The sequence below is a fragment of the Heteronotia binoei genome, chromosome 6 (genome assembly GCF_032191835.1).
Source record: "Heteronotia binoei isolate CCM8104 ecotype False Entrance Well chromosome 6, APGP_CSIRO_Hbin_v1, whole genome shotgun sequence".
NCBI lineage: Eukaryota > Metazoa > Chordata > Lepidosauria > Squamata > Gekkonidae > Heteronotia > Heteronotia binoei.
Window position 1 is genome coordinate 8,953,640 of NC_083228.1, and position 19,126 is coordinate 8,972,765.

Sequence of the window (19,126 nt, forward strand, 5' to 3'; positions counted from 1 at the left end):
TAAAACTGACTGCTAATGTTTTAAACGTTTTATTTTAAAATTGTTGTGTTTGTGTCCTTTATAAAGTTTATATCTCTGCTACCTAAACTAAAATAGGAACACACACGCGGGGGCAGCCCGACGCCCCATGGTGCCCTAGGCAGATGCTCTGCCTGGCGCCCCCTACAGTCCGCCCCCCGCGGCTCCATGCTCCCCCCCACCTCGTCCCTCCCTTCCCCACCCTGTGTTGATTTCAAAGCCGGAACCGGCTCTAGCACTGCATTTCGGCAACCTAAGGCCCCCCCACCCCGTGGATCGCTGGAACAGCAGGTAAAACTGCACCACGGGGCCACGCTCACCATCTGTTCGGACTGGTGTCCTGAAAGGGCAGCCTCACTGTCACTGACTCCTCCCCTCCCCATTTCCTGGATGGGAGAGGAGTCAGTGGGGCCAGCCTTTCAGGACACCGGTCCTGACAGACTGTGAGCACGGTCCTGTGGTGTGGTTTTACCCGCCGTTTGAGCAATCCGCAGGGGGCGGGCTTTAGATAGCCAGAACGCAGCACTAGAGCCGGTTCCAGCTTTGAAATCGACACGGGGTGAGGGAGGAGGAGGCGTGGGGGGCAAACTAGGCGTTTGCTTAGGGGGAGGGGGGAAGGCTGAATCTGCCGCCCCCACTCTGCCAGTGTCCTAGGCAACCACCTAGTTTGCCTAGTGGGAGAGCTGGCCCTGCGCACACAGCCCGGCCTGACACGGCCTGGCCTGACGAGGTCTCATTCATGTCAGATCTGGCCCTCATAACAAATGAGTTTGACACCCCTGCATTAGAGTCATTGTAATTTTTCTCCTCTAGTCCTCTTCTCCTCATTTAGCCATAAACTTTAGCTGCTCCTCCCAGATTAGCAAAGTCATGACACACAGTAAAGGCCAGCTGCTAGTCAAGTGTAAATGTAGTCACAAGTGCTTTGCTCCTCCTCTTCCATAGCAGGGTGGGGTTGAAAGTCCATAGATATTGGCTGTTATGAGCAGGGGTCGTGTTGTAGAAAAAGAGGTGCTCGAGCTCATTAGCACAACCCATTTGCATAGCTCATTTGCATAGGCCACACACTCCTGACGTCACCGGTGTCAAGTCTCCAAATTCAATAACGAGTCGTTGTTGAAACAAAGTAACTAGTTTATTGATAAGGATGTACTTGGTTAGGTTCAAATTGAAAGACTAAAGATCATACAGTACAATGCCATCATATAAGGTGCACTTCGAAGGGATTCTTAAGGGAGGGGCACTATGCAGGGCACATTCACACATTGATGTTACAATTTCTTTCTCAAGCCGACTTTGGCCTTGAACGTCTTTTGGCTCCAATCTCCGCCGATGCCCAGCCTGAGAAGGCACAGATTATAGCTTCCCATATTCCCATTTCAAAGCAAGGCTACATAACAAAGGGAAGGGAGGGGGGTAGGAAGAGGTTTGGCTAGCAGCATTGAAATACAGACAGGCTTTACCCAGAAGGCTCTTTGCCTGAACCAAAGTTAAGTGCAGGCTTGACCAAGGTTTTACAGAGACTTGACAACCGGAAGGTGGACTCAATTAGAACACCTCAGCCTCTACCTTAAAATGCTTTTTGAATTATAATTGTCATAATAAAACCTTACTCCCATCATCATACTTTTAAAATTACTTTCTCCTATGTGGCCACAGAGGCATGATGAAAATTTCCATCTGTCAGCTTGATATGTTTTGGTTATTTCCCCACCCCCACCCCTTTTTTGTGTGTGGGGGAAATATTAGAAAGTTTGTCAGATCTTAGAGTTCAGCAAAATTCTCACAGGGGGGTTGAACGATGGAGCCCAGAAGCAAGTATTGTGGCGAGGTGTGGGGGGGGGGGAAGAAAGGAAGAGCACAATAAAATTTAGAGCGCCTCTCCTGTGAGCTCCTGCCTAAAATGAGGTCTGGTTATCAGTGAAGAGAATTTTTCCCCCTTTGTGTAAGATTCCGTACAAAAGGAAGTTAATCTTTAAAATCTTCCGATGCATTTGAAGCACATAAAAAGGGGCTTGTTACACCAAAGGCTCAGTCATTAGAGGCCTTGATTTCAGTTGATTGGGCGGAAATGAGATGCCACAGAGATGCGATAGATGGAGAGAAGTGTCTTCGGAAGTGTAAAAAGATGGATGTGGCTTGCTCTTCGCTTGAGACAGAGTGTGATTGTTTAATATCCCTCTATGAGGAAGCGAATATGAAGCCATAAATCACACCCAACGGATTTTCAAGGAAGAAACTGCTCTCCCAGTGGATACTGGCTCACGACCTTGACCTGTGAAGAAACAGGTGTGTGTGTTCCTATACAGGGGCTGAATCCTTGGCCATCTTGAGCTAGCTGGCTGTGGCAGTGTATAACTCAACACCAGTCTCCATTTTGAGCACATCCTCTAAAACAAGGGTCCCTGACATGGTGCCCCTGGGTGATACTAATGCCCGCTGTCAGCTTTCTTTTGGGAAATGTGGTTAATATAGCAGAGTTTGGCCCATCATAGGAGCATGATACTGAGACCAATAAATAAATATCCCAAGAAGTATACTGAAGGCAAACTTACATTTATTCAAGTGAATCCAGTTCACATTCCGGTTGCTGTCAAAAGAAACAAAAAAAGCTTAATCTAAAGAATACTTCCTTATCACAAGCAGCCAGCTTGTCCAGCATCATGTATGTGGAAATATGAAGACACTGTTTCTACAGGAGAGCCCTGAAGAGACATGTGTCTTCATGGAAGGCCATGTGATGAGAGTGAGAAGACAAAACATGTGTCTTCATGGAAGGCCACATGAAGCGAGCGAGAAGACAAAACATGTTTCTGCATGGAAGGCTGTGTGAAGAGAGAGAAGATAAAACATGTGTCTTCATGGAAGGCCGTGTGAAGAGAGAGAAGATAAAACATGTGTCTTCATGGAAGATCGTGTGAAGAGAGAGAAGACAAAACATGTGTCTTCATGGAAGGTTGTGTGAAGAGAGAGAAGACAAAACATGTTTCTTCATGGAAGGCCGTGTGAAGAGAGAGAAGATAAAACATGTGTCTTCATGGAAGGCTGTGTGAAGAGAGAGAAGACAAAACATGTTTCTTCATGGAAGGCCATGTGAAGAGAGAGAAGATAAAACATGTGTCTTCATGGAAGATCGTGTGAAGAGAGAGAAGACAAAACATGTGTCTTCATGGAAGGCTGTGTGAAGAGAGAGAAGACAAAACATGTTTCTTCATGGAAGGCCGTGTGAAGAGAGAGAAGATAAAACATGTGTCTTCATGGAAGGCCGTGTGAAGAGAGAGAAGATAAAACATGTGTCTTCATGGAAGATCGTGTGAAGAGAGAGAAGACAAAACATGTGTCTTCATGGAAGGTTGTGTGAAGAGAGAGAAGATAAAACATGTGTCTTCATGGAAGGTCGTATGAAGAGAGAGAATATAAAACATGTGTCTTCATGGAAGGCCGTGTGAAGCAAGCGAGAAGACAAAACGTGTCTTCATGGAAGGTCGTGTGAAGAGAGAGAAGACAAAACGTGTCTTCATGGAAGGTCGTGTGATAAGAGAGAAGATAAAACATATGTCTTCATGGAAGGCCGTGTGAAGCAAGCGAGAAGACAAAACGTGTCTTCGTGGAAGGTCGTGTGAAGAGAGAGGAGATGTGTCTTCATGGAAGGCCACGTGAAGCGAGTGAGAAGACAACGAAATAGAGAGAAGAGGGATCAGAGGGCATCTCCCAGGTCAAGGCAAAGAGAGACAGCCCGTTCAAGGAGATAATAGAATGAGGTAGCCCCCACCCCAATGTCCAGGCATGCCAAGTCGCTCTCTCTAACACTTTCGTGGTGACTGCTAAGCATTTTTTAAAAGTGGGCACAGTAGGGTTGCCAACTCTGGGCTGGGAAAAACTGGAGATTTATGGTGGTGGTGCCTGAGGAGGGTAGGGTTTGATGACGGGAGGGACCTCAGCTGGGTATTTTGTCTTAGAATCCAACCTCCAAAGAAACCATTTTCTCCCAGGTAAATGATTTCTGTCATCTGGAAAACAGTGGTAATTCTGGGAGAGCTCCATGCCCCACCTGAAGGTTGGCCACCCTAGAATGAGACCAGGCAGGGCCTTTGCCTAGCAAGGCTTTTGATTGGCCACTGCAGATTTGATTGGCTGTGCAGATTTTTTAAAAAAACATTGCTTGGGCATTAGCTGCCACCCCAGCACAGCTACTGTGCGGGCTGAAGGTAAGCTACAGCAGCCATTTTGTGGCTGGCTCCACCTCGTGTGGCAGCCATTTTGTGACTGCACCCACTGCGTCACAATTCCAAAAGTGCCCATGGGCTCAGAAAAGTTTGGGACCCTGGCTCTAAAATCTGGTGCCCAACATAGATACAAATGGAATTTGTACAGCGATTGAAGAGGGAGAACTGCTAACGTTTTGCCATAAGATGGCAACCAGAGAGTAAATACAGATGGAAGAATTTCCTATTTCAAGAGACAGACCTAGCAAGAAACGGGCCAATAAGGCCTGGGAGGGATGCCCCCAGTGTGGCTGGAGGAGAGGCATGACCGGCCCTAGACCGTCGGGCACCCTAGGCAAGGCTAACTTTTGGTACCCTCCCCCCCCACTGATAACGCCACTGAGTCACACGGAGGTGCTCAGTTTGGTGCCTCCAGAAAGCCAGCACTCTAGACAATTGCCTAGTTGGCCTAGTGGCAGGCAGTGTTCCCTCTAAGCTGAGTTAAGGTGAGCTAGCTCACAATTGCTTAGCCTCCGGCTCACACATTTTTGTCTCAGCTCAGGAAAAATGACCCTAGACTGAGCAAACTAATCTATGCCGTAGCTCACAACTTTAATACCAGTAGCTCACAACCTATCTATCTATCTATCTATCTATCTATCTATCTATCTATCTATCTATCTATCTATCTATCTATCTATCTATCTATCTATCTATCATCTAATCCATCCATCCATCCATCCATCCATCCATCCATCCATCCATCTATCAGATTTTTATCCCACCCTCCCGCGACAGGTTCAGCTAACAACAGTTTAAAAACATTAACAATTTACAAACATATTAAAATTAAATATATAAAACATTTCCATACATATTTAAAATCCGAGATGGCAAGCTTCTGATTTCCATTATATTAGTTCAGTGAGATTGTCGCGGCTGAAGGTAATAGCCACCTCCCCCTAACTGTTAAAGGCGAGCTTGAATCGTTCGGTCTTACAGGCCCTGCGGAACTGTGGCAGGTCCCGCAGGGCCCTGATGTTTTCGGGGAGGGCATTCCACAAAGTGGGGGCTATTACCCAGAATGCTCTGGCTCTAGTGCTGGTCAATCAAGCTTCTTTTGGTCCAGGGATCTTACGGAGATTTTGAGACCCTGAACGTAGTGCTCTCTGGGGTACGTATGAGGAAAGGCGGTCCCGAAGGTAGACAGGTCCCAGGCCATATAGGGCTCTAAAGGTTATAACCAGCACCTTGAAGCGAATCCGGAATACCACAGGCAACCAGTGTAACGCTTTCAACACAGGTTGAATATGCTTCCGTACAGGTCGCTCCATTAACAACCTGGTGTTCTGCACCAGTTGCAGCCTCTGAAGTTGAGTCAAGGGCTACTTTTATACCAGTAGCTCACAACTTTAATGCCAGCAATTCACAAAGTAGAATTTCTGCTCACAAGACTCCACAGCTTAGAGGGAACGTGGGCGGCAGGGCCGTCCCTGAGGAGGGGCGAGGAAGAAAAATCCAGCGGAATCTATATGCTTTTGAATTACCTTTGGCTTGGAAGCGAAGCAAGGAGGGAAATCGCCACAAAAGCACTCTCAAAAGGCCTGAGTAAAAACTGAACTGAAAGCGAACTGAGCGCTGAAGGGAGGAAAAACAATGCAGAACGGGGGTCGGGGTGGGGAACTCTCGACAGACCTGCGTGATGAAGGTGTGGCAAAACACTAGTGCATAATAGACCACAGTGTCTCTGAGGCTAAGTTGATAGGATGTGTTTTAATTTGGGCTTCTTTTAGAAGTGGCAGCAACAGAAGAACATGGTCTTTCTCTCCTGGCCAGAGATCTCTCTTAGGGCTAGAGAGCCAGTCTTCTGTTGTCTGCACTGGCTCTCTGTATTAATATTAATTTGTGTAGGGTCAAAACCTCTATGTGGCACTTGGCAGAGTTGTACAAACTGAAGACAAGTCCCTGCCAATCTTTTTGTTTCTGCATGTGGCGGAAGGGGTTGAATGAGGGAGGACAGGCAAGGACCGCAGCGGCTGGAAATGGGTGGGATCGAGTTACTTCATTTCAGTTGAAGGCAAGGATTAAGGAGTTAAGCCTTTGATAGCCCTTGAATCATAACTTGAAATTGGATTCAACTCAATTTCGAGTGGATTTGTGCGATTTCACGGAGGGAAAACGGGAGGAGAAATTGGGCAAGACGAGGAGCTGCCCATCTGCTTCCCCAAAGCTCACAATGTACTTGGGAAGCAAACCCAGCGTGTAGATAAAACAATGGATATTTTGCTAATCTCAAATCTGCCTTGTTTCATGTCACTTCTGCTCTCTGCCTCATAAGTGAACAGCGGCGTCAGCTTTGAAAACCTTCTGACTTTTACATTACCTCAGGTAGAACAAAGCAGTAGACAAGTGCACCTTTAAGACCAACTAAGTTTTATTTAGCTTTCGTATGCTCTTAAGCAGACTTCATCAGACAAAACGGGAATGGCAAGCAGCAATTCTTAATATAAGTGGGCAGTGTGGAATCGTGGGAATGTTTTTAGCAGATTAAAAGAACCACAAACAGGGATCTGTGTTTGTTAGTGTAACGTACTCGAGGCGGAGACGAGAGTAGGGCAACATGGTTTATTTGGAGCACGTTGCAAGAGAGCGAACACGCGGGCCGGGTCCCGCTTATATACAATCCCCGGTACAGCCTACAGGGTTGGTCAGGCCAATCCTGACCCGTTGAACTTCCCGCCACAGCTGTTGATGGGCGGGGAGATTCGCGCCCTGCGCTCGGTCGCATATTATTTACTGATACACTACACCCCTCCCCCCCTGGTTAATGAACATAGTCTTGCAGATATGCGGGAGGTCGGCGCTCTCTGGTGGACCGTCTGGGGAGGTCCTGTGGGGGAGGCGCCGCCACCGCATCTGATGTTGCGGGGGACCCTGGTGCGGACGGTGGCGGCCGGACTGGTTCTTCGGCTCCTTCGGGCTCTGGCGGCTCCGGTGCTACCTGGGCCGGCGTTAGGGGTGATGGGGCCGCGTCCTCCGGTCGGTCCCCAATGAGCTCCTCTCCGGCTCTTGCCTCTTCTGTGTCTGCCAGTTCCTCTGGTAGCGTGCGGCGCCTCAATTGGTCTATGTGCCGCCGTAGTACCTGGCCCCCCTCAGTTGATATGTCGTAATGGCGGGACCCGGTGACTCGTAGCACTCGGCCCGCCACCCAATTGGGCCCCCTGGCGTAGTTTTGGGCGTAAACCAGGTCGCCCGCGAAGAAACCCCTGACTGCGTCCCGGACCTCGGGGCTCTCGCGGGTGTCTGACGCCCGGTCAGGGTGTAGTCTGTCCAGCCTAGTTATGAGCTTTCGCCCCATGAGGAGCTCGGCCGGGCTAACCCCTGTGACCGGGTTGGGGGTGATCCTATTGTCGAATAGGAATGCTGCTAATCGGTGGTCCCAGTCTCCCTGTACAATACGGCCCAGGGCTTCCTTGGTGGTGCGGACCATCCGCTCTGCCTGGCCGTTGGTGGCTGGGTGGAAGGGGGCCGACCTTATGTGCCTAATAAGGTATCGCTGGAGGAACGCCTGGAAGTCTGCGGACGTGAAAGCGGTCCCATTGTCCGAGACTATGGTGTCCGGGATACCGTGTGTGCTTAAGACCCTGCGTAATGCTCGGATTGCGGCTGCGGACGAGGTGGACCCTACGGGGATGACCTCGAGCCATTTGGTGTAGGCGTCCACAATTATCATGAAGATCTGCCCCTGGAATGGCCCCGCGAAGTCGAGGTGGAGTCTCGACCATGGTTTCCTGGTGGACTCCCACCTAGTGGCGGGGGCGCTGGGAGGCTCGGGCCGCGACTCTTGGCACGTCTGGCACCTGCGGACCCAACTCTCTATTTCCCCGTCCATTCCTGGCCACCAGACGTAGCTTCTGGCCAGGGCCTTCATGCGAACTATGCCGGGGTGGGTCTCATGGAGGGATTCTAGAACACGCCTTTGCAGCGGGGGCGGAATCACCACCCTACTCCCCCATAGTAGGCACCCCTTGTGTGCCGCTAGTTCCTCCCTCCTGACCTTATAGGGTTTGAAATCTTCCCCCATGTTCCCCTCTGGCCACCCCCTCACCACCCAGTCGAGCACCCGTGCAAGTGTCTTATGTTTCTGGGTGGCCTTGGCGACCTCCGCTGCGTGAAGGGGCGGCTCTGGGAGGCTTTCCATCAGCATGACCTGGTGCGCGGGGGCGGGGTCTGGACCCGTTTCCAGAAGCGGCAAGCGGCTGAGCGCGTCAGCGTGACCCATAGCCTTGCCGGCCCGGTGTACCAGTGTGTAAGTGTAGGAGTTGAGGAATTGATTCCACCTCAACACGCACTGTGACAGGATTTGGGGGGTTTGTCGATCTGGGGCCAGCAGGCCTAAGAGGGGCTTGTGGTCCGTGGCTATGGTGAACCTCCGCCCGTACAGATACTCATGGAACTTGCGGACCCCCGCCACGATCGCCAGAGCCTCCTTGTCTATTTGCGCGTAATTGCGCTCTGCTGGTGTCAGTGTGCGGGAGTAGTACGCTACCGGCACCTCCCTCCCGTCCGGGAGTTGGTGCCCCAGGACTGCTCCCACCCCATACGGCGACGCATCGCAAGCCAAGATGACGGGGAGGCCCTCGTCAAAATGGTGGAGCACCGCGTTGGACACCAGAACGTCCTTGACCGCCTGAAACGCGGCGGCTTGTCGTTTGCCCCAAACCCAAGGGGTTTTTTTATCCAGTAGGCGGTGAAGGGGCTCTGCTAGGGCTGCCTTGTGGGGGAGGAATGAGTGATAAAAGTTAAGGACCCCCAAGAAGCTTTGTAGCTCCGCTTTGCAGGTGGGGGCCGGAGCTTGCACGATGGCCCGTGTCTTTTCTTCCGTGGGGTGGATACCCGCTGCGTCCACGGCGAACCCCAGGAACTCCACCCGCGGAACCCCCAGCAGGCACTTCTCCCTCTTGACTTTTAGCCCCGCAGCCTGGAACCGGCGGAGCACCTCTCTTAGGCGGTTGCCGAATTCTTCGGGGTCCGGGGCGGCGACTAAAACATCATCGAAGAACGGCTGGACTCCGGGGATCCCTTTAAGGAGAGCGTCCATTATACTCTGGAAGATCCCCGGAGCGACGCTTACCCCGAACTGTAGCCTCCTCACCCGGAAGGCCCCCCTGTGCGTTACTATCGTTTGGGCTTCCGCCGTCTTAGCATCTACCGGGAGCTGTTGGTAGGCCTGTGCCAGGTCCAGCTTCCCGAAGATCTTGGACCCCGCTAGGGCCGCCAGAACGTGGTTTACCACCGGCACTGGGTAGGGGTTATCCTGCAGTGCCTTGTTTATCGTGCATTTATAGTCTGCACAGATCCGCACCTCCCCGTTTGGCTTGATGGGGGTTACGATGGGGGTCTCCCAGGTGGCATAGTCCACAGGCTCCAGGACACCCTGGGCTGTGAGGCGGTCTAGTTCGGCCTCTATTTTTGGCTTTAAAGCGAACGGGACCCTCCTTGCCTTGAGCCGGATCGGCCTGACCGTGGGGTCTAGGGGCAGGGAGATGGCCGGCCCCTTGTAGCTTCCCAGGGACCCATCGAATACTTCGGGGAACTCTTCGCAAATCTCCCCGAACCCGCTGGGCGTTAAGGTTTGCCCCACCCCCTCCACGCGTATCCCCAAGGGTTTGAACCAATCTAGCCCCAGCAGGGTGGCAAGTTGGCGCTTTACCACCAGGATGTCCAGCGGCCCGTAGAAGGACCCCCTCTCAACTTGCACCCGCGCCCACCCCGCGATTTGCACCGGGTTCTTCTGAAAGTCCCGGAGTATGAAGTTCGCCGGCCGTAGTTGCAGCCGCTGCCGGGGGCACAGTTCCCTCAGGGTCTCCTCCGCTATGAGGGAAATGGAGGAACCTGAGTCCACCTCCATTTGGCAGGGGTTCCCTTCGATGAGGACTGCCACTTTAATTTTATCGGGGGTGGCGTGGGGCAAGTTCAGTACCTGTAGGGACGTGGAGTCTGCTGAGTGGGACTCCGCTGACTCGTGGTGCGTGGTCGGCCTCCGACGGTTGAGCTTGGCCCGGCAAGCCCTGGCGATGTGGCCGGTCTTCCCGCAACTCCGACAGTCCCAGGTCCGGTACTGGCAGTCTCTCCGATCGTGGGAGTCGCCGCAGCTGGCGCACTTGGTGGCCGGAACCCTCTCCGACGCTGGTGGTCGATCGGCCGCTCGGGGGCGTTGGGCCGCTCTGCTGGGTGGGCCGGCGGGGCGACGCAGCTGGTAGGCTTCTCTCTCCTCCATGCGGTCGTGGTCCAGCTCCTCGTGGTGGACGGCGTCTGACCGGGTCTTGGGAAAGGTCCTGGAGGTCCTCTCGAACGCCACCGCTTCGCTGAAGGCGCTCTGGAGGGTGAGCTCTTCTTTGGCGAAGAGCTTCTGTTGGAGCCTCTCGTCGCGGAGGCCCCACGTGAATCTGTCGGCCAGGGTGTCTTCCAGCTGGGGGAAGTTGCAGTTCCCGGCGATCTTGCGGAGGGCCGCCAGATAGTCGGCGGCCGATTCTCCTGCCACCTGGTCCCTCCTGTGGAACAGGAATCTGCGAGCCACCCGGGAGGGCTGCGGCAAGAAGTGGCCCGTGAGGAGTCTGATGATCTCCTCGTAGGATTTCTCCGCCAGGCGGGCGGGCGCCGAGAGACCCTTTGCGATCTCGAACGTAGCAGGCCCGCATACGCTCAGGAGAACATCCCTCTTTGCTCCGGCGTCGGTAACCTTGTTGGCCCGGAGGTAGAACTCGACCCGTTCCGAGTAGGACTCCCAGCCCTCTGGGTTTGCGGGGTCGAAGGGCTCGAGGTGGCCGGTGATTCCGCCCTGGTTGGCCATGGTGGCGGCGGCGGTCGTGGCCGGTCGTTCGTTGCCCGAGATCTCCGTCGTAGCCGATAAGGCTAGTATCCCATCCTCATCGCCAGTGTAACGTACTCGAGGCGGAGACGAGAGTAGGGCAACATGGTTTATTAGGAGCACGTTGCAAGAGAGCGAACACGCGGGCCGGGTCCCGCTTATATACAATCCCCGGTACAGCCTACAGGGTTGGTCAGGCCAATCCTGACCCGTTGAACTTCCCGCCACAGCTGTTGATGGGCGGGGAGATTCGCGCCCTGCGCTCGGTCGCATATTATTTACTGATACACTACACCTAGTGTAGGACAAAACAGGGCTGAAAAAACATTGGAGAGTGATAAAAAGCAGACAGCTGTCGTAGGTGCTGGTGCCATAAATCTAGGTAACATTCTGGCTTTGTTAGTTTAAATAGAGGACATGGTTTCTCAAGAGATTATAACATCCATATAGTTTGCCATAAGATGGGTTGGTATATGCAATAAGACAAACAGCCAATATCCCCCATTTGAGTATGTCAATACAAAAAAACAAAAACAAAAAACCCAAATATTCTGATATACTGTTCTAAAAGAGAAATAATATGTTATCCCTTAGGAAAACAGGGTGCATTAAAGTATAGTGGAAGGTGGTTTAGTATATGTAATGAGACAAACAGCCCACATCCCTCATTTGAGCATGTCAACACACACAAAAAAAAACATTATTCTGATACAGTGTTCTAAAAGAGAAATGCATTGGAACACTGTGGATGCACAGCTATACTCAGTGAGAGTTGGTTTAGCATATGTAATGAGATAAAAAACCAATATCCCTGTTCAGTCCTGGGAGGGTGTTTGTTCCAAGTTTCATAATAATTTGTAATTCAGCAATTTCTCTCTCCATTGTGTTCTTGTAGTTCCTTTGCAGTAAAACAGCTACTTTGAGGTGTTACCTCAGGTAAATAGCCTATTGGTTCTGTGTTCCAGCTAGCCTTAGGGCCAAAGCAGAAGTAACGGTGCTCTCCCGGTCGCCACAAGGATCTCATCACCATTTTAAATAGATTTGGAAGTGCTGTGAGGGTCTGGATCTGATTGGGTCCACAGTACGGCCCTCTTTTCCCCTCCCCCTGTGCTGTTTCATGTGCCGAAGGAGATCCTGGATTAGGGACATGGTAAAGTGAAGAGGGGCGCAGAGTGGTAAAGCTGCAGTACTGCAGTCGGAGCCCTCTGCTCACAACCTGCGTTTGATCCCAGCGGAAGCTGGTTCAGGTAGCCGGCTCCAGGCTGACTCAGCCTTCCATCCTTCCGAGGTCGGTAAAATGAGTACCCAGCTTGCTAGGGGGAAAGTGTAGATGACTGGGGAAGGCAATGGCAAACCATCCCGTAAAAAGTCTGCTGTGAAAACGTTTTGAAAGCAGCATCACCCCAGAGTCGAAAACAACTGGTGCTTGCACAGGTGACTACCTTTACCTATAGTCAAAGTGATGGTATTCCCAGTAGTAATGTGTCAAGTCGGCAGATTCAATAATGAGTCGTTGTTGATACAAAGAAACTACTTTATTGATACTGATACTTGAGGCTAAGCCAGCATTGAAAGACTAAAGAGTATATCATGATACATTGCATATAAGGGATACTTCTGAGGAATTCCTAAGGGAGGGGGGATTATGCAGGGAACATTCACACATTAATGTTACCAATTCGTTCTCAGACTTGATGGCCTTGATCGTCCTGGGCTCTTGACTCCCTCCTGAGAGCCAGGCCTGAGAAGGCACAGATAAGACTTTCACATCTTTCCATTTCAAAGCAAAACTATCCACTACAGGAAAGGAGGGGGTAGGGAAGGTTTGAGCTAGCAGCATTTGGTTATACTTTGGTTCTACCCAGAATGCTCTCTGACTGAGCCAGAGTTTACAGACAGACTTGACATAATGTATGGCTGTGAAAGCTGGACCATAAGGAAAGCCGAGTGCAGAAGAATAGATGCTTAAGAATAGATGTTAATAGATGATTAACATGTGGAATTCACTGCCACAGGAGGTGGTGGCAGCCACAAGCATAGCCACCTTCAAGAGGGGTTTAGATAAAAATATGGAGCAGAAGTCCATCAGTGGCTATTAGCCACAGTGTGTGTGTATGTATAAAATTTTTTGCCACTGTGTGACACAGAGTGTTGGACTGGATGGGCCATTGGCCTGATCCAACATGGCTTCTCTTATGTTCTTATGCTTTTAAGCTGTGGTGCTGGAAAAGACTCTTGAGAGTCCCTTGGACTGCAAGAAGATCCAATCAGTCAGTCCTAAGGGAAATCAACCCAGACTGTTCCCTGGAAGATCAGATGCTGAAGCTCAAATACTTTGGCCACCAAAGGAGAAGGGAGCCCTCACTGGAGAAGACCCTGATGCTGAGAAAGACAGAAGGCAAAAGAAGAAGGGGACGGCAAAAGATGAGATGGCTGGACAGCGGTACTGATGTAACAAACGGTACTGATGTAACGAATTTGAGCAGACTTTGGAGGATGGTGGAAGACAGGAGGGCCAGGCATGACTTGGTCTATGAGGTCACAAAGAGTCGAACTCGACTGTGCGACTGAACAACAACAAAGTGAGGAGGGGGGGGGGGCAAGACAATTTTGGTACATGGTAAAATGAGGAGGGGGGGACAAGAGCCATTCACCCAGGACTGCCAGTTCTGGCTTAGAAAATGCCTGGAGATTTTGGGGGTGGAGCCTGAGGGAGAGGGCTTCCGTGGGGTCTGAAGCCATTGGGTCCACCCTCCCAAGCAGCCATTTTCTGCAGGGGAACTGGTCTCTGTTGCTGGGCAATCAGTCATAATCCCAGGAGCCCTCCAGCCACCACCTGGAGGTTGGCAACCCTAGTTTCACTCCACCACACTGCAGGGGGTGGGGGAATGAGCATCAGACCCTTGTGGCATTTTAAAAATCACTTTGAAATGTTGACCGGCATCCACATGGCTGCCATGAGAGCACCATTACATCTGATTTGCTCCTTACATTTTGTGGCATGCATAACCTAACCTGATTAACTTTGCAAACGATTCCGTTGTAGGAATATTGATATTTTCCCGGGCTTAATGGAAAGCCCAGTTTACAGTTTGTAGGCGATGGCAAGCTGGGCTTTTCATTATGCCCCCCCCCCCCAAAAAAAAAGAGATTGTCCTCCTCCTACCCCTTCTATTGTCATTTTGTACATTATCTTGTCTGCTGGAGTCCAGTAGCCCCTTTAAGACCGACAAAGTTTTATTTGGAATGTAAGCTTTTGTGTGCTAAATAAAACTTTGTTGGTCTTAAAGGGGTTACTGGACCCCAACTTTGTTCTGTTGCTTCAGACTGACACGGCTGTTTACCTAGAATTATCTTTTCTGGCGATAGATCAAGGCGGGAAGGGCTTTTTTTGAGCAGGAACGCACAGGAATGCAGTTCCAGATGGCTTGGCATCAGGGGTGTGTGGCCTAATATGCAAATGAGTTCCTGCTGGGCTTTTTGTACCCAAAAAAGCCCTGAAGATTGGTAGCCGTCCGTCTGTATCAGAAAAAGAAAGTGGCAACACAGTAGAGGGCAGCAGGAAAAAAAAAAAAAAACGTGTACAAGAAATAAATATATTCCAAAAATTTATAGACTGTCAATTTTTTAAACACCAAGTAACACAGTAAAAACAATTTCTTTCATAAGGGAAGGTTCCACTGCAGAGAAGGGACAGTCCTTTTGCACATAAAGTTCACTTTTACAACAACGTTTTTGAGCTTGTGCCTAATAGAAATGCATTAATTTTTTTTTTGCCTGACATCAAATTGTGAATATTACAGAACAGTAAGGCTCTTGAAAAAGCATATTGATGCGAAATGTGGTCTGAAGTCAACTGACACATAAGGAATACTTCTATTCCAGAAGTTTATTTTTCCTTTGGAGCCACATCATCTAAGGCAGGGGTAGGGAACGTTGGCTCTCCAGATGTTTTTTGCCTACAACCCCCATCAGCCCCAGCCAGCATGGCCAATGGCTGGGGCTGATGGGAGTTGTAGGCAAAAAACATCTGGAGAGCCAAAGTTCCCTACCCCTGATCTAAGAGGCGTGTTGGATTCCACACAGAGTGCTTGGAAATGTGCAAAAGACTTGTTGTGAATGTGGACTTTATGTGCAGAAGGACTGCCTCTCCTCTGCAGTGGAATCTTCCCTCATGAAAGAAATTGTTTTTATCTGTCTGAGAGTTGGACCATAAGGAAGACCGAGCACAGAAGAATAGATGCTTTTGAGCTGTGGTGCTGGAGAAGACTCTTGAGAGTCCCTTGGACTGCAAGAAGATCAAATCAGTCAGTCCTAAGGAAAATCAACCCAGACTGTTCCCAAGAAGAAGAAGAAGAAGAAGATGATATTGGATTTATATCCCGCCCTCCACTCTGAAGAGCGGCTCACAATCCCCTTTCCCTTCCTCCCCCACAACAGACACCCTGTGAGGTGGGTGGGGCTGGAGAGGGCTCTCACAGCAGCTGCCCTTTCAAGGACAACCCCTGCCAGAGCTATGGCTGACCCAAGGCCATGCTAGCAGGTGCAAGTGGAGGAGTGAGGAATCAAACCCGGTTCTCCCAGAGAAGAGTCCACACACTTCACCACTACACCAAACTGGCTCTCCAGAAGGCCAAAGAAGAAGAGGGCAGCAAAAGAGGATATGGCTGGACAGCGTTACTGATGTAATTTGAGCAGACTTTGGAAGATGGTGGAAGACACCTGGCGTGACTGGGTCCATGGGGTCACAAAGAGTCAGACTCAGCTGTGCGACTGAACAACAACAAATCAGCAGAAAAGAGCTGGAGTCCAGCAGCACCTTCAAGACTAACAAAATTTGTGGCAGGGGAGGAGTTTCCGTGAGTCATGGATCACACTATGAGCTCACATTGTGAGGTCGCACTGCTTACAGAAGTCAGCAGTGACTCACAAAAGCTCCTGCCCTGCCCCAAATTTTTAGTCTGGTGAATGCTGCGATTTGGTAGCTGGCCTTAGTAAAGTTATTATATTATTTTTTTCCCCGACTGTCACGTTCCCTACAGATAAATAATAACTGTAATCTGCTTAATAAGAGTAATTGTAAATTTACGGGATACCTTTTTTTGATTATACTGTCTTCGCTGTGAAAAGGCTAAGAATTTGGGGGGGGGGGATTGCTTGTTTGGAGTTGCGTCTGTGGAGTAAATATTGACACAATAGAACTCATTTTATATTCCAGCCGCGATGTCACTCTCCATTGTCGGCCAGAGATGGGGAACACACAAAAAAAACCCCACCATCAAATATTTGAATTAGCTGAGAAACGTTTTGTAGATATTTGGTAGCAGATGGTACATCTCAATTAGAGAAGCATGTTTTCGGTTTGCGTTATTCTAATGCGTTTCCCTCCCTTAAATTATATTCCATTCTGGGGGAAGATCAGAGGCACATATACACAAAAAGAACCCTAGCAGTTACCAGAATTAGTGGGGCTTTTGAGGCCTTCTGAGATCAAAGAACTCATTGCAATTTAATGGGGGCACGCATAGTAAACGCGATTTAAGAACTGCCAAAGACACTCACAAATTCATTTTCAAATTCTTTCCATTTCACTCTGGTCTAGCAACAAAAGATTTTTTTTAAAAAAATGAGTTCTGGTGCTTGGAGACCTGACAGCTGCTATTAATATTGGGATGTTCTCTCTGCAGAGGATACCTGGGCCCTGGGGGAATAGGAGACTATGGACAATACACCAATTGTACGGGCGGTGCAGCAGGTTACATCGATAAGTGGTTGCTTGGAGAAAACCACATCTACCGCCATCCCACATGTAAGGTAATAGATTATCTCGGGTCCCGGCTGGGTGAAATCTTTATAAGTCCCAGGCTTGTTTTGCTTCTGGCTTTCGTTTGAGGGTGTCCATCTTCTAACAGCCTCTCTGTTCCTCTCCTTCCCTCCATGGATAATAGGCAGGTGCAGCCAAACAAAAGGAATATTTATTGCGACTTCAATGTTCTATTTTTTTTCTAAAAAAAGAAATTCAAAAGGATGGGGGGGGGGTGGAATCCAGAATCCGTGTTAGTGGTTGAGCCACCAGAATGTTCAGTTCAATTCAAAAGCGGCCTCAGCAATTTGGGATTTACCTTTATATCAAATACTGTAGGGATACCCCAACTGGAAGAGAGAGAAGGTCCATCTATCTTGTCTCTGGCATAGGCTGGATCCAGATGTTTCAGGAAAATTTAACACCTCACACCTCTGAGGATTCTGGCTGAGGATTAATTAGTTGGCCTCCAGTTAACTACAGCTTTGAGTTATGGAAAAGCTAGATCATGGATGAGTATCTTCTGTGTTCTTAGAGGGTCACCATATTCTCTATATGGTGCTCAGTGTCTAGATTTTGCAGCACAAATCAACCTATTCACAAAGAGACTTGTCTTGGCAGTAGTATGTGCGAAAAGGATCTAGGGGGTCTTAGCAGACCATATGCTGAACATGAGTCAACAGTGTGATGCAGTGGTTAAAAAGGCAAATGCAATTTTGGGCTGCATCAACAGAAGTATATTGTCCAGATCATGTGAAGTGATGGTATCGCTTTACTCTGCTCTAGTAAGGCCACACCCAGAATATTGTGTTTAGTTTGGGGCACTACCTTTTAAAAAGGATATAGACAAGCTGAAACAGGTCCAGAGAAGGGTGACAAAGATGGTGAGGGGTCTGGAGACCAAGTCCTATGCAGAAAGCTTGAAGGAGCTGGGTCTGTTTAGCCTAGAGAAGAGGCAGCTGAGAGATTATCACCATCTTCAAGTACTTGAAGGGCTGTCATATAGAGGATGGTGTGAAATTGTTTTCTGTTGCCTCAGAAGGTAAGAAATTAAATGGGTTGAAACTGAATCAGAAGAGTTTCCGGCTCAACATTAGGAAGAACTTCCTGACCGTTAGAGCAGTTTCTCAGTGGAACAGGCTTCCTCAGGAGGTGGTGGGCTCTCCTTCCTTGGAGGTTTTGAAACAGAGGCTAGATGGCCACCTGACAACAATGAAGATCCTGTGAATTTAGGGGGAGGTATTTGTGAGTTTCCTGCATTGTGCAGGAGGTTGGACTATATGACCCTGGGGGTACCTTCTAACTCTATGTTTCTGTGAAAGTCCCTATGTTCTGTCACAGCACTGTATATAACAGGGGTGGCCAACGGTAGCTCTCCAGATGTTTTTTGCCTACAACTCCCATCAGCCCCAGCCATTGGCCATGCTGGCTGGGGCTGATGGGAGTTGTAGGCAAAAAACATCTGGAGAGCTACCGTTGGCCACCCCTGGTATGTAAATATATGCATTTCCATGGGATTCACAAAATTCAAAAGGGAGATGTAGCGGTAGTGGTGGAAATTCCCATCAAGTCACAGCCACCTTGTGGTGACCCTGTAGGGCAGAGGTGGCCAATGGTAGCTCTCCGGATGTATTTTGCCTACAACTCCCATCAGCCCCAGCCAGCATGGCCAATGGCTGGGGCTGATGGGAGTTGTAGGCAAAAAACATCTGGAGAGCGACCGTTGGCCGCCCCTGTTGTAGGGTTTTTAAGGCAGCAGATGTTCAGAGGTGGTTTGTCATTGCCTGCCTCTGCATAGCAACCTTGGTTTTCCTTAGTGGCTTCCTGTCCAAATACTGACCACGGTCAACCCAGCTTAGCTTCTGCGATCTGATGTGATCAGCCTAGTCTAGACCAGCCTGGTCAAGGTATATAGAGGTAGTTTCCTATTGCCTCCTTCTATGGAGCAACCCTAGACTTCCTTGGTGGTCTCCCGTCCAAGTATTAACCAGGGCTGACTTTGCTTAGCTGATAAGATCCAGTTAGCCTGAACCATCTAAGTTAGATCAAAAGACAGCTACAACGTAAGTAAGTTGTGGAGGAACTTGAAAACATTTCCTCACCTTTTAAGTGAAACTGAGCCATGTATTGATTTCAATTTTGTACCATGAATTGATTTCAATTTTGGTCAGGCTGCTAGACCCCTGCTAAAATTGCCCCAGGGACTGAACTAGGGACTCACACCACCAA

At 49.6% G+C, this 19,126-nt stretch overlaps 1 protein-coding gene across 1 annotated transcript in view; it reads left to right on the forward strand.

Annotated features, from left to right (window-relative positions):
• LOC132573491 (heparan-alpha-glucosaminide N-acetyltransferase-like) overlaps positions 1-19,126 on the forward strand; it is a 311,892-nt gene that overhangs the window by 205,115 nt on the left and 87,651 nt on the right. The window contains exon 10 of the mRNA XM_060240983.1: positions 16,782-16,908. Within this exon, the coding sequence (XP_060096966.1) occupies positions 16,782-16,908 (127 nt within the window). The remainder of the gene's footprint in view (positions 1-16,781; positions 16,909-19,126) is intronic.